Below are 15,260 nucleotides of genomic sequence, written 5' to 3'. Positions count from 1 at the left end.
ACCTAAAATGACTATTATGTTTAGCAAAAAAATGTTTGTTGACCAGTGTAATCAGTATTAGAGATAGACATATAACCAGTATAATAATGGATTATTTTCGTGTTTGTCAATGGATTATATACTTGTTTGTCAATTTACAGACCAGACAATCACTAGCTTTGGAAATATGGTGGGGAGATACTGCAATTTGTGTCCCCAATACCTAATAACAACAATTAATAAGACAAAAAACATCTGTGTACCAACTAATAAGGAACACTTTGAAAGAACTAACTTTTTATTACCAAGTATTTAGGCTGGACAGAAAGGAATGATTGATTTAACATTTTTTTTAATGATAACTAAGTGTATATGAGAACCAAATGTATGCAGGCACCCAACAACCTCAAAAGACTTCACATTCATAGCATTGTCCAGCTACACTTCTCCAAGATAGGATTGTTGTTGGAAGTATCTTCTAAGAGCATAGATGTACAGTATATGCTCATAAATGTGTGTTGAGATTGTGGTAAAAATATTGTTTAGGCATCTGACAGTGCTTTTATGACAACATCACTTGTTTCAATAGCTTTAAAGGCATGTGGTACCAAAAAAAAAAAAAAAAACCTCACATATCATCGGCTTTCCTTTTTGTTTACCACTTTAATAAAGATGGCTTGGTAATTTCAAAAGCAACCAACAATATCCCTGAAAGGGACACCATCACAATGTTTGTCAAAAAAAGACACACACTCCACCCGCAAAGACCATGTATTGTAGAAGGTGCTGTGGTTCAGTAGAGAAAGCAAATGGCAAAAGGTGGGAAATGTGTTGACAAAAGCAAAACCTACATATTTGTCTCAAAATATACACTTGTGTATTATATATATATATATATATATATATATATATATATATATATATATATATATATATATATATATATATATATATATATATGTGGAGCTAAATGTTTAGATCTGACACAATCTCTTCCAGGTGTTTCTAAGTGGTCTAGCATCCATACTACATTCAAACTGGAGTGTAAATCCAGAACATAATGTATTAACATGAGTTTGTGAGAGTTCTTGGCAGTAGAACTATATTAGGAAAGTGCATGGCAGGAGTGAAGATCCATAGAGTCAGCAGAAGAGGTGTATCATCAACCATCAATGTCCCAGCTGAAAAGATGATGTTTAACCAACATATCTTGCACACCTTCCTTCAGTGGCTTTTTTTCCTTTTCCTGCAATGCATAAATAGGTCATACATATTGTGTGTAGTACATCAGAATTTAGTAGTATAATTTAAATTTCCTTTGCTATTACTAATAATATTAAGTTGGCTCCCAATTTAAACCTAAAATTAAAAAAGCAAAAAAAAAACTGTTCATGTATCACATGGAACACAAAAGTGTTCAATCTGCCCTAATGAATTTTCAACCAAATACAACTCTGTCTCATTCGGCAGATATACTTATTCCTGATCACAGTACAACTGTTCTAAAATGACATACATTTTTTCTTTTCTTTTTCGGGTTAATCACCATTTAACAATAATACCAGTTTAAAAATTAAAAAAATACATATAAAAATTGATTTCATAAAACCAAGTACCCCTAATATCCATAAGTATCAGGGATACCCTCCTAAGGTGGGAAACAAAACATACTGATGGATATTAGGGGTTTCAAAATGGTGATTTCGTGGTTATTATAATGGTAATTATAAGTAATGTGGCATACGTTAAACTATGTTACCTGTGAAGAGGAATAATCCATAAAATAGTTGGAAAGAGTGTTCTAAAACAACATTAATGATGAAAAGGCTATTTTGTAAAGCCTGGACATATGCTATGCCAACTAGGCATATAATTACTGTATATGCTCAAATATAAACCAAGGTTTCTACTATTAGGGAAATTAGATTGAATGGAGTATAATCAATCTAATTTCCCTAATAGTAGTTTTCTAATTTCCCTAATAGCACGAAAAAAGGCTGCCACCGCTAACATTCAAAATAGCGATCAACAGAAAGGCAAATAAAAGGGCAATAAAACGTGATCAAATTGCATTTTAAAATAGTTATTTAGGGAGGATTGGGGGGGGGGGGGGGGGATAAAATATATAAAATTACATGGGCTCAGTCTGTTTTGTCCTTTTGTATCTCCCTTAATCACAGGTTTAAATACTTGTACTTTTGATTTGGTTATGATGGGTCATTTGCTAAAAAATAATCTTTTCCAAAATTTGTATTGCCCACAAGTAAATGGTACTCTGTCCTCATGTAATGTACACAAACTGTCAAAGTGATTTAATGACCCAAGAATAAACAGATTCCTTTTCCAAAATAATTTTCAGTTATACATGGATATATACAAAATATAAATTCACTAATCTGTCAAGACTAACGGAGAAGTAACAGCTCTATGCAAGATAAAAGAAGATACAGTATATAAAAAGACACATTTACCTCTCTTTTCACAGGTAATTCCCAGTCAGGTGACAAACTGAAGGCAAACTTTGAGAGGACCCTAGGAAAAAATGAAAACTGAATACATACAATTCCAGAGCTTACAGCACCTAAAATAGGTAGCACTGCTTACCTACACATACAGGACTGGGAGTCCTGGGTTTACCGTATTTTTTGCCATATAAGACGCACTTTTTCTTCCCCAAAACTTAGGAGGAAAAGTTAGTGCGTCCTATACGACAAATGTGTTAAAAAAAATAATTAAAATATTACTCACCCGATACCCGATCCTGCGTGTGTCTCTGGCTGCAGCGTGTCTCTCTTCTCTCCTCTGCCAGCATCGTGTTTTCTCCTGTCTGTAAAGCAAAGCGAAAGAAGCCGGCACAGCGCCACCTGCTGTTCCCTGTCCTAACTGCCGTACAATAGAAAAAAAGGACAGAGTGATCAGAAGGGGAATTTGAATGACACAGAGTGATCAGAAGGGGAGTTTGAATGACACAGAGTGATCAGAAAGGGAATTTGAAAGGTACAGAGTGATCAGAAAGGGAATTTGAATGGCACATGAGTGATCAGAAGGGGAATACCGGTATGAATGGCACATGAGTGATCAGAAGGGGAATAATCTTTCAGAAACTTTTTTTCTAGATTTTCCTCCTTTAAAATTGGGTGCGTCTTATATTCCGGAGCGTCTTATACGGCGAAAAATACGGTAGTTTATATCAAGACACTATGTTACTGTTATTTTTTTTTTTCCACTGTCCAAAAAAAGCATGGTAATTAAATTTCTGATATAATTATCTGATATGACTCATCTGATATAGATAACACTGGGAAACTTATTTTGAACACATTTTTTGTTGGACTTCAATTTTTAAACTTTTTTTACACTAAAATAGGTATGCTGATTATGAGAGTGCAGTTAGGTTTCTTCTATCACGTCAGGTTTTTTCTCTACCACTTATATTAATGCGATTACTGTAGCGTGTATTTGTATAGGCTATTCATTTACACGCAAGACAGTGTAGTGTTGTCAGAGGTTGAGCGCTGCTCTACGTAGTGAATAAGCCAAATTTATTTTTCTACTTACACACAAATTTCCTTTCTTTCAGATCATGTCTGGCTCTGCTGATTCTCATCGTAAGTGCCTAAACAACCCTGATTCATTTTGATATATCTGTGGCAGTTTCACCATTCCCAGTCAAAGGGCGAACAGCAGCGAAAACTTCAGGATATACAAAGAAAAATAAATGTAACAGAGTATCCAAGTCTACCATCAGCTATATTCACAGTAGCTAATTTAGATGAAATTGAAGTGCCGGTTTTCGTTACACTACCCTCACTTGAAGAACATGATTATGGTAATGAACTAGGTGACAAAATGATAAATAATTTGAAGAGGACGCAGTTCGTAAGGGATTTGATCAGCATGAGTTGAGTGATTTAGAACTCCTAGCATCAAGACTGCGCAAGGAAAAACTTACTTGAAAAAGGAACCAAAGTATACTTTTGAACCAGAGAAATTGCATTTCTGCAGTACGGTGGAACTGACAGTGGCTTTGTGTATTGCCATAACATACCTGGTTTAATAGAGGAATTAGGAATTCCAATTTATAACTCAAGTGAATGGCGACTATTCATCAAAGCGGAGCTTAAAGTGTGTCCTCCTTCCCAATAGCAATATATTTGGGTCAGTCCCAATTTGCCATTCAGTTTCTATTTGTGAAAAATATGCAGACATAAAGAGAGTCATTGAGTTGTTGCAATATCACCAACACCATTGGGTCATCTGTGTTGACCCCCACTCGTAGTTTACCCTCAGATGGTTGCCTTCCCTTAAGGACAAATTGGTAAAGAGTCACTTTTGTAACATGAATAAAGAAAAACATAGGAAAAAAGTGCAATTATTGTAAATAGATTTATAGGGTCACTGATAATTTACAAATACCTGTTAGAATTAAAAGAAGGATGAATGATTATGTGGACTGTAACACCGAAGGGGTCATATATATGGCTTTCTGTAAATGTGGTTGATTTTATATCGGCAAGACAAAAAGATGTTTCTGTAAAAGGATTTATGAGCATCTGTACAACATTAGTAGTGGAAAAATTATAACCCTCTGAATTTCCACGAGTGTTGATCATAAATTTAGTGTGGAGAAAATTAAATTTAGGTAAATTAAAAAAAGGTATATCCAGGAGTTGGTGATATTGACAAGAAAATCTTACAGAAAGAAACTAGGTGGATCTTTAAATTGGAAGCTACCAAATTTCCAGGTTTGAACAAATGTTTAGGTTTCCAGCCTTTTTTGTAGAAATTAAACTCAATATACCACTATAGGAATGATAGTTTTTTTTTTTTTTTTTTCTTGCTGTAAATTGAAGATCAACCTCCTTAATTACCCAGAGTGTGGCCTGGGGTAAAAAAAAACAAAAAAAAAAAAAAAAAAAAAAAAGAACAGCTGATAGCAGCAACCCTGAGCCACACTCCGGGTAGCTGAAAAAAATTATAAATAAAGACTTACCTGGTCCTGCCCGTCTGATCCTCTCTGATCTCTTCCTCTGATCAGTCCCCGGATGACGTTTAAAAAGGGTACATTGTCTTTTATGAAAATTTATTTTACAGTACAATATAATAGTATGGGTATAATAAAGTTTGAAACACAAAATCATGTCAAAGTTTATTACATATATTACTACATTTATTATTTTGACATGATTTTGTGTTTCAATCTTTATTATACTTATACTATTATACTGTAAAATAAATTTTCATTAAAGTAACGCTTTTAGTCATAAATCCAAACAGAAATGAACCGCCCAGGAGGTTAAATGCATTTGTGGGTAAATTATTTTTGTATACAATGCATGATTTGTAAAATACCAACTGAGATTTTTACATTGGACCAAGGATCCTTGTATTGTCCTATGCCCAGTGTGACGCAAGGGCCCCCTGGGAGGTGACAGTTGGTTGGGGGGGGGGGGTCCCCTTCTGGATGTCTCCCTTAGGGTGACCCTTTAAAAAACAAAAAAAACCCAACATGATTTCTTTTAATTGCTCTTTACGAATGGGTGGGGCACATTGGTTGAAGAGCTAGATTGTTGAGTCCTTCTGTAAGAAACATTTTATCTGCATGGCCTTCAAGGGGAAATGCCTTTTTAGACAAACTCTTGAAACCATTATCAAGAATGCTAGTAGTGGAAACAGCATCCATCTTGATCAGAGGAAGACTGCAAAATATTTCCTGTCTGACTTTTACACATTCCTTTTTGTTTCTTAATCCCTCAAATTTCTTGTTAAGGCCTTTCAAGCCTGGTTCCCAATCAGTCTGCCAAATCCTCAGACAAGCCATTCTCTGCATAAATGTGTAGCTCCATGTTCCGGAGTGAGGTACATTTTTTACCCTTAAGGATGCTTGAGCAACTTGCATCTTTTTGAGAGTCATTGGATTGCTTGCCAATATAACTCAGGTGTGGAAAATTGGCAGGAAAACTGCTACTGCTATTAGCGACTAGATCCAGAGGAATGGTCCCCAAGCTTCAGCTTCAACAAGAAACTAAATAAGTTTGTCTCCACATACAAAAATTCTCCAGCAGAAGGCGTGGGTGTTCTAAGGGTTGCATGGGGTCAGGACATCCTAAACTATGCCGTTTCTTCCCTGCAATTTTTCCTTGTTAGCTTTAGGACTCTGGTTGATGCCAGTATGTCAACCTGATAAGGTTCCTGGGTCCACCAGATTGTCAGGATCCTCGGTTTCAAGGACAAAATTACTGTCCTGCTTTTGTGTGTCCCTCAATGGACAAAAAAAAATATAAACTATAAATCTGCAACACAAATACAAAACAAATCTGTTTTCCTAAAGAAAAGCTAAATGGTCTGTGTTACAAATGTGCTCACTCCCTATCTGGTGAAACCATTATTGTGACCGCGATAAGAAATCTTTAGAAAGGTACAAAAATAGATATTTGGGACTTTTAAGGCATATAAAATAAACATACACATTTCATAAACATAATAAAAATTAATTTATTTGAGATTACAACTAAAAAGATTTTTTCATAAAATCATTGGACTAATCTATATATATATATATATATATATATATATATATATTTATTTATATAAAATCACATAACTACTTACATGCATTTTTCTTTAGTGGCTCCCTGCTTGAACACCCAGACCCATAGAACAATCCCATTTTTGGATCTTGAGATTAGTATTAACCCAAATTGGACACTATCATCTAATTTATATAGAAAACCAACGGCGGGCTACACGATACTGGAAGCAAGACGTGCGCAACCTGTAGCTTTGAAAAAAATATACCCTACTTGCAGTATTTAAGGATAAAAAAAAATTGCTCCAAGGAAGCTGACTTTGAAACAGCAGCACAGGGACTACGTGAAATATTGTTAGAGAGAGGATACAGAAAAAAAAATCTTAAGAAGGCCTATCAAAAGACAGGCACACCTAGACCTGATGAGTAAACATGTGGGTATGTACCCGAATTTTGTAAATAAAAAGTCACCTTCACTAAGGGACAAATAGTACATAGTCACTTTAACAATGTAGAGAAGTCTGACAATTCAGAAATAGAGGTAGGTACTTTTGCCTGCGGGGATTGTGGACAGTGCAGGTGGATTTACTCCTATGAATATATGTTCCAATTTCCTATTAAGGTGAGACCTAAAGTAAAAGATAAAGTAACTTGTGAAACTATGGGGGTTATTTATCTTTTTGTAACTGTGGCCGATTTTATGTCGGTAAGAAGAAACACTGACTGAATTAACGTATATATATGAGCATGTGTACACAAAAGTGTCACACATCAAAACCCAATTCCCTTAGGGGGTGATATAGATAAGGAATTATTAAATAGACAGACTAGATGGATTTATGAACTAAAAGCAACATATCCCCCAGGTTTAAATGAAATAATAAATATTAAACCCTTTTTTATATTCAACAAACATTTTTTTCGGCAGATATGTAAACAATATGTAAATAAATGGAATTAAAAAATCTTTCAATGAGAAGAGTTTGATCATATTAGATATGTTAAGCATTTCTAGATGTGAAAGGTTAATATATGTATTGTTTGTCAATATAGTTTTTTATGATGTAAAAACAAAGTATTATTTACAAATTGTTCCTATCTGCCAAATTTGTAATTATGTTTAAGAACTTTATTTATGATATATTAGGTATATACCTATGAATAAATGATTGTTGGTGTAATTTGTAAATAACCAAAATAAAAGAAATTAGGGGCTCCACGATGAACAGCCCAAGAATGGTGCGATCTTTGCAGTGTTAGGGGGCGCCAACCCCCGTGCGTTTTTAATCATGCACCAGGGGAATACGGGAGCAACAATATTGAGCTGTGGTTCTCAATTGAGCCATCTGCTCGGAGTATTTATGGACTGACAACCTCCCTATGGGGTGTCTGTTACTCCAATCAGGTGAGTCGCTCATGGCGCCTACTGCACTGCCGGCGTTATTGCTAAACCCACATGAAATTGTATTTACTTACTTTACTTATCATGACGTGGTTGACGAAGCTCCCGGAACTAGGAGGAGCTTCCCGCGCCACGAGGGAGGCCGTCTTGTGTGTAGCTCCATAAAGCAGAGGAGAGGTAGCAAGCTCAGGATAAAACGCCACAGCCGCGTTAAGGGTATGAAAATTGGAATCCAGGTAACACTTGACTTTACCTTTCTGAAAAGTAGGTACTAAAAGGCTTTGGATATTGTTTATTTTTTTTTTTAATGTAATAGTAATTACAAGGGAAGGGGAATTTATAAAAAGGATAGTAGACCGACACATAAACATGTTGGTAGAATTGCATTTATGGGAGATATAAAAGTATTGGATGCCATGGGGATTCTAATAAGGGAAATGGGGTATGAATGCACTGAAATTTGTATTCATGAAAAATATTCATGACAACTCCCTTTCTTATATACATTTTTAAAAGCAATATTAAGCCAGTAATTGATGGACCTATGTGAGAAATAAAGGGATTTGATGTCACAATTCACCTTGATAAAATGCAATATTTAATTACAGGCTTTAAGGAAGCCTATATTACTAATTAGTAAATAATTTAGTGGTCGAGGAATTAAAATAATTGATAATGGGCACTATTTGCACAATGAGTGATGATAGCGATATACCACAATAAAAATAGTAGAGGTACTAATAACTATATCATTTATGCTGATATTCTTGATATAAAGTCCTCCTACTTGCTCCTGCTGTGTTACTGGCCTACATATTTAACAATCTAAAAAAGGATTGTTCTATGGGTCTGGGTGTTCAAGCATTGAGCCACTAAAGAAAAATACACGTAGTGTAACAAGTAGTTACGTGATATATATATCTAGTAAATTATATTGATTATAAAGATGTCAAATTGAAAATTATTCTGTGATTATAGGTTCTTTGTTCCTGATGAAGCGGACCACTTTCCATGAAACACATTTAATTTGTAATTTGCTTATTGACACACTAGACCAATTTTGAAATTGTAACGATGAGTCTAAAGATTTTATGAAAACAACTTTTTAATTGTAATCTCAAATAAATTATTTTTTATTATGTTTATTAAAAGTGTATATGTTGTTTAACTATATGCCTTTAAGGTCAATTTTTAAAAGGGTTCTAATCCCACCCAACTATATAAAAATTTTATTAAAATAATTTGAATAGACATACACTGCTCTAAATAAAAATTATGTTTTATTTTAGTACTATTATTTGTCTTCTAATTGAAAACTTCATCAGCCTTATGCCAAATGCACTAAATGGAGAATAATGAAAGGCATTCTATTCTGATCATTATGTTATTATATTACCACAACACAATGTTAATCTATATATACCAAATTGAATGTATATATGTGTGTATGTATTGTGACAGTGTCCTTAAAAAAAGGCAGGAAAGGGGTTATAATGGCTCCTGGGAGAAGAGTGTGGTCATTTGGGTGTATGTTTTGGGAGGAAAACCAGGTTCTTTCATATGACTTGACTCATGTGAGTGCACCGCTGATCTTTGTACAGCACTGATCAGAACTATATTTGGTGATCACTAGGAAACGCATGGACATTTAAATCAAACTTGCTAGACATATGACACCGCTGATCTTTGTACAGTGCTGTAGTATATGTCAACAGTATATAAATGTATAATAATAGTATGTGACTCTGGGGGGACATTAGAGTGTCAGCTCCTCTGTACAAAGACTGATGGGTCTAGCTCAGTGTTTCATTGTACAGCACTATGGTATGTCAGAGCTATATAAACCTATATATATAAAATTGTATATGTATATATATATATATATATATATATATATATATATATATATATATATATATATATATATGTATGTATGTGTGTGTGTACGTTCTACAATCACTTGAAAACGCATGGAGACATTTCAACCAAACGTGCTGTACATATGACAGACTCATGTAAGTGCACCGGTCATCTTTGTACAGCACTGTGCTATATGACAGAGCTATATTTGAATGGATGTATGTATGTATGTGTGTGTTATCACTAGGAAACACATTGAGACATTTAATCCAAAATTGCTGATGAGTGCACCGCTGATCTTTGTACAGCGCTGTGGTATATGTTAGAGGCATATTTGCATGTATGTATGTATGTATGTATGTATGTATGTATGGCTCAGTGACAGTGTGCCTTTTGCTTATATTTTTACATACTTTTTTTTGGACGCTTTTACAAATTTCTGGCCTGTAATAATGTCTTCAAGAAAACTTAAGGCAATTGGCCGAGTGCAATCAAAGGCATAAAAATGAAACAACACAGTAGACAAGAAAATTACTATAGATGTATTTGATTCCTTTTCCTGTATAATATAAGATTGTAATAAATAAATACCCAGGCAACGCTAGGTTATCAGCTAGTATATAAATATATTAGGACAACCACTGTATCTGAGTGATTTAACCCTCCTAGCGGTAATCCCGAGTGTGACTTGGGGTTGGAAAACAATGCAAAAAGCGGTAAACGGAAGCTGAACTTCTCCGTCGGGGGATGTGGCCGGGCGGGAAATTTAAAAGCACATTACTGAGTAATCTGCTTTTAAATACCGCCCGGGTCCCCAGCACCCCGCTGCACGCATCTGCAATTAGATGCGATGCACCATGCAGGATTTCTGCATGGTGCATCACATCTAACTGCAGATGCGATCACCAATAGTAAACCAGGGGGTTATACCAGCGGAGATTTCCCACTGGCAGCACCCCCTGCATCTACTGCAGCTGCTCGCATCACCCAGAGATCAGCCTCCGGGTGATGCAAGCAAGAGAGTGAGCAGGACGGGGACATCCCCACCGCATTACCCGGCAAGATGTGTGACATCTTCCGGGTGATGCGATGGAGTGAAGAATTCTGGGGGCGGGAAATTTAAAAGCAGATTACTATGTAATCTGCTTTAAAAAAAATTTTACAGTCAAAAACACATAAAAACATAAAATAAAAGTACAAGTACATATTGTAGTGCACAAAGCATCATTGCCCAGTGCCCTGATTTACATTTTGCACACTATTAGCCCTGACCTTGATCTGACCTTTTGATGACTTTTAGATCACTTCCTGAATGTATCATTTCATCACTGTCTTTGACCTTGATTGTTCCTGACTTATTGCAGGAGACCGCATCCAAACGCCATCTCGCTGGCACAAGCGCTGTTTTGGAGGAATTTGAATGCAGCAATAGCGATTTGGTGTCCTTTGTGGAATCGAGCAATAGTTATTCTCCAGGAAATTTGTCATCGGACAGCGAAAGTGAACTGAGCGACGATTCTGGACTTGAGGTCAGTGCTGTGCGCACATTGTGTCCTATTGACCAAGATTTCCATTTACCGGCGCACCTGGGATGAAAATTGAGGCTGAATGCGGCGATCCCTTGGCATACCTGTTGTTTTTGACCGATGAAATTATCGAAAAAATTGTTGCGGAGACAAACAGGTAAGCCGCTCTTGTGTTTGCTAACTTTTTTAAATTTTTTGCTAAATTTTTTTATGCAAATATATGCTGCTCTGTTTGCTAACTTATTACCTTGACACTATAAAAGAACATATCCTAAAATACATTTTTTTATTTTGTTTTATGCAGGTACGCTGGACAACAACAAGGTGCTTCACACCTGAGGTTTGCAAGAAGCAGAAAGTGGGAACATGTGACCAAGGATGACATTTGGCTGTTTTTGGGCTTGGTGATCCTACAGGGAGTTGTGGGCAAACCTGTGCAGAAGTGGTACTGGTCCAGAAACAATGAAGAATGTGATGAGACTACCCATCCTGCACCAAAACTCAAGAAAATTTGGAAAGTGTCTCAAATGATTCTACAAAATTTCTAGCAAATCTTAGTGCCTGAAAGAGATGTCAGCATTGACGAAAGTTTAATGACTTAAAAGGGGAGGCTCAGCTGGGTGCAGTACATTGCGTCAAAGAGGGCACGATTTGGCGTGAAAATCCTATATGCTGTGCGAATCCTCATCTGGCTACATATGGAATACAGTACTGTACACTGGAAAAGGGACACAGTTCAACCACAGATACAGCCATTATGGATTGGCCACATCTTCAGTGCTATCCCTCATTGAGCCATTGCTAGATAAGGGCTATTGTGTCACAATTGACAATTTCTACACCTCTCCTGAGCTTTGTGAGTTCCTTCTGCGACACATAACAGATGTGTATGGAACCGTTAGGGCTAACCGGCGCAACCTGCCAGCACTGTTTGCAAAAGGGAAGCTGAAGACAGGAGAAATTGTTGCCTGGCAGAAAGGCAAATGATGGCCATGAGATGGTGTGACACAAAAGATGTGTGCCTGATGAGTACTGTCCATGATCCTTCCAACTTTCTGGTACACACAAAATGTGGGAAAGAAGTGATGAAGCCACAGGTGGTGATTGACTACAACACCATGGGAGGTGTCGACAGAGCTGATCAAGCCATGACATTCTACCCAGCGATGAGGAAACAGCAAAGGAAGTATTACAAAAAAATTTTCAGGCATCTTGTTAAACAGTGCCTATGGAATGCCTACGTTCTGTACAAAAAAAATATTCAGAGGCCTGTGAATCATTCAGACTTCATTTTGCAAGTTTCTGAATCCATAGTCAAGAACCACCAAACATCATCAGTGGCTATGAATAGACCTGGACGTCTTGCTTCCACCATTATCAACCCAGAACGCCTGACCGGTCGTCACTTTGTTGAATACATCCCACCAACCCAGAAAAAGGCGGCACCTACAAGGATGTGCGTGGTTTGCTGCTCAAAGACCGATGACAGAGGAAGGAAGAAACGCAAAGAAACCAGTTTCTACTGTCCTGACTGTGATGTTGGGCTTTGTGCGGCACCCTGCTTCAAAATCTACCACACCCGGGATGTCTACTAAAAAAGTAAATTTTTTTTTCTAAAATCTGCATATAATTTATATTATTTATCAATAATTATGCACCCTTGTTTGGAAAATTTCAGTAAGAAATTTTTGATAAAATTTTTTTTTTGATAAATTACATTGTTTTGGTCTAATATTTCATTATTTTTTATAATAATGATTTATAATTATGTATTCTATTATAATTTATGATTCTAATATAATAAACATAATTAATATACCCGGGAGTTAATCCTAAGAATTACAGGCCCACAATATAAACAAAAATTGCTATGCAAAAAAAATAGGATCACTTTTTGCATCAAAAAACTGACAGAATTAGAACGCTAGGGGGGTTAATTAACTCACCTCAGCTCACATTTGATTTGAACCCAGCCGGGACTCCTCAGGAAAGACCATGGCTGATACCACTTCTCCACTGTTTGCAAGCTGGAGCAGAGCACTTCAAGCCACAGATGGATCACCTGCTCACTAAGTTTTAAAAAAAGAAAAAAAAATATGTTCTCCAAAATGTAATGTTTTTTAACCAGTGTTAAGCAGTTATCAATTAAAAATAAATGTTTGTAAGACATTAGTGTAAAATGTATTTCTTTAACCTAGAGGAGGATTGGACACTGGCAAAACTGAGTCAGCATGCCTCAGTTATGTAATAACAAAGGAGTATCAAACGCATAATCATTAACACATAGGGGTGGGACTTATGTTCCTTAATGGACTCCAGGAATAAGATTTTACAGTGAGAATAAAAACAAAAAGGGAAGTCTTTAACCTTAGAAACATCCAAAAAAAAGTCCAAATGAAAGACAATATCAAAACACACAACCTTAAAGTACAATAGTGCCAGGAGCAGCCCTATTGCATGGTTAGATCATATCCTGTGCAGATAGATGGTTGTACAAGCGAGAAATAAAGCACTATAAAGCACATAAAGTCATTACATCTGTTACTGACAGTCTTTCTGGTTTGTTTGCAGTGCAATTAGCAACCCTATACTATTTACATACATCTATATATCTATATAGTATGTATATAAATATAGTAAATATAGTAGCTTAGCCCTTGAGTTTAAATATTTTTAAAACAATTCCATTTCTAGAAGTAACAATGATGCAACTAATCTATAAGAACGGTGGCAATATTTTGACTATAGATCTTTCAGCAGACAAAGAGCAACTGAACCAACAATCAAAGCTGGTATTAGAGATGTGGGGGATAGAAGCCTAATCCTATCAAAACCAAAATTCACTTATAGGGTTGGTAGAATGAATCTGGATACAAAAGGGTGTCTGATTCTGGAGACCATAAACCGGTTTATTTGAGCTAGTTATAGCTGTTGGAAAAAAGCACCCCAGCAGGGTCCATCTACAATGACAAACAACGTTCAGGCCCTAAATAGTCATACTTTTCTTTTTATTCAGAGTATGAAAAGGAAGTACTATACAGTGTTCTCCCCAGAATTATTTTTCAGCCAGGTTGTGGGAAGCTGTAACCGGGTGGTCAAAAAGGGGGTGTGGCAAAAGACAGCAAATTTAGTGCTCCCAGTCTTTTATGCCATGGGTATCCAGTAATCTCATTGTTTCAGTGTTCTACCTTACCCCTATACTTTGTTCCAACTTTGTAATACCTGCCCCATTAGTATATCCATTTTTTCCATTCTATGTATTTTCCCACAAAAGTCCTATGCCGTGTATTGTGACCCAACTTCCTAGTATTCTAAGTTTTAAGAGTGTATTCCTTTGTAGTAGTGTAATAATATAATGAATATGGTGTAACAAGTTAGGCTTAGATCATATCAGCGGAAAAAAACATTTACCCCTTTTGAGTTATTTCTGGCAACTGCTAGGCACCTAGGATTGGTAACAGGCGGTAAGTGCTGGGCTTTTAGTGAGCAGAGTTTATGTTCTAATGATGACATAATCAGTGTTCTCCCCAGAAATTTTTTTCAGCTGGGTGGTAGGAAGCTGTTGCCGGGTGTTAAAAAAGGGGGTGTGGCAAAACACACCAAATTTAGTGCTGCCAGTTGTTTATGACATGGGTATCCAGTAACCTCTTATTGTTTCAGTGTTCTACCTTCTCCCAATTATTTGTTAGTATATATGTTAGTATATCCAATTTTTCTATTCTATGTATTTTGCCACAATTGTCCTATGCTGTGTATTGTGACCCAACTTACTAGTGTTCTAAGTTTTAAGAGTGTAATCCTTTGTAGTAGTGTAATAGTATAATGAATGTGGTGTAACAAGTTAGGCTTAGCTAATATTAGCAGCAAAAAATATTTACCCCTTCTGAGTGACTTCTGGCAACTGCTAGGCACCTAGGATTGGTAACAGGCCATAAGTGCTGGGCACCTAGGATTGGTAACAGGC

At 36.2% G+C, this 15,260-nt stretch overlaps 1 protein-coding gene across 1 annotated transcript in view; it reads right to left on the bottom strand.

Moving 5' to 3' along the window:
• Positions 1-249: 249 nt before the first annotated feature.
• The window catches only part of SGSM3 (small G protein signaling modulator 3), an 88,006-nt gene continuing 72,995 nt past the window's right edge, over positions 250-15,260 (bottom strand). The window contains exons 21-23 of the mRNA XM_072421252.1: positions 13,243-13,365; positions 2,451-2,511; positions 250-1,225 (exon numbers count right to left, since the gene is read on the bottom strand). Of these exons, the coding sequence (XP_072277353.1) occupies positions 1,142-1,225; positions 2,451-2,511; positions 13,243-13,365 (268 nt within the window). The 3' untranslated portion in view covers positions 250-1,141. The remainder of the gene's footprint in view (positions 1,226-2,450; positions 2,512-13,242; positions 13,366-15,260) is intronic.

This window comes from Pyxicephalus adspersus, chromosome 8 (assembly GCF_032062135.1).
Source record: "Pyxicephalus adspersus chromosome 8, UCB_Pads_2.0, whole genome shotgun sequence".
NCBI lineage: Eukaryota > Metazoa > Chordata > Amphibia > Anura > Pyxicephalidae > Pyxicephalus > Pyxicephalus adspersus.
The sequence above is the reverse complement of the archived record's forward strand: the minus strand, read 5'-3'. Positions and strand labels throughout refer to the sequence as shown.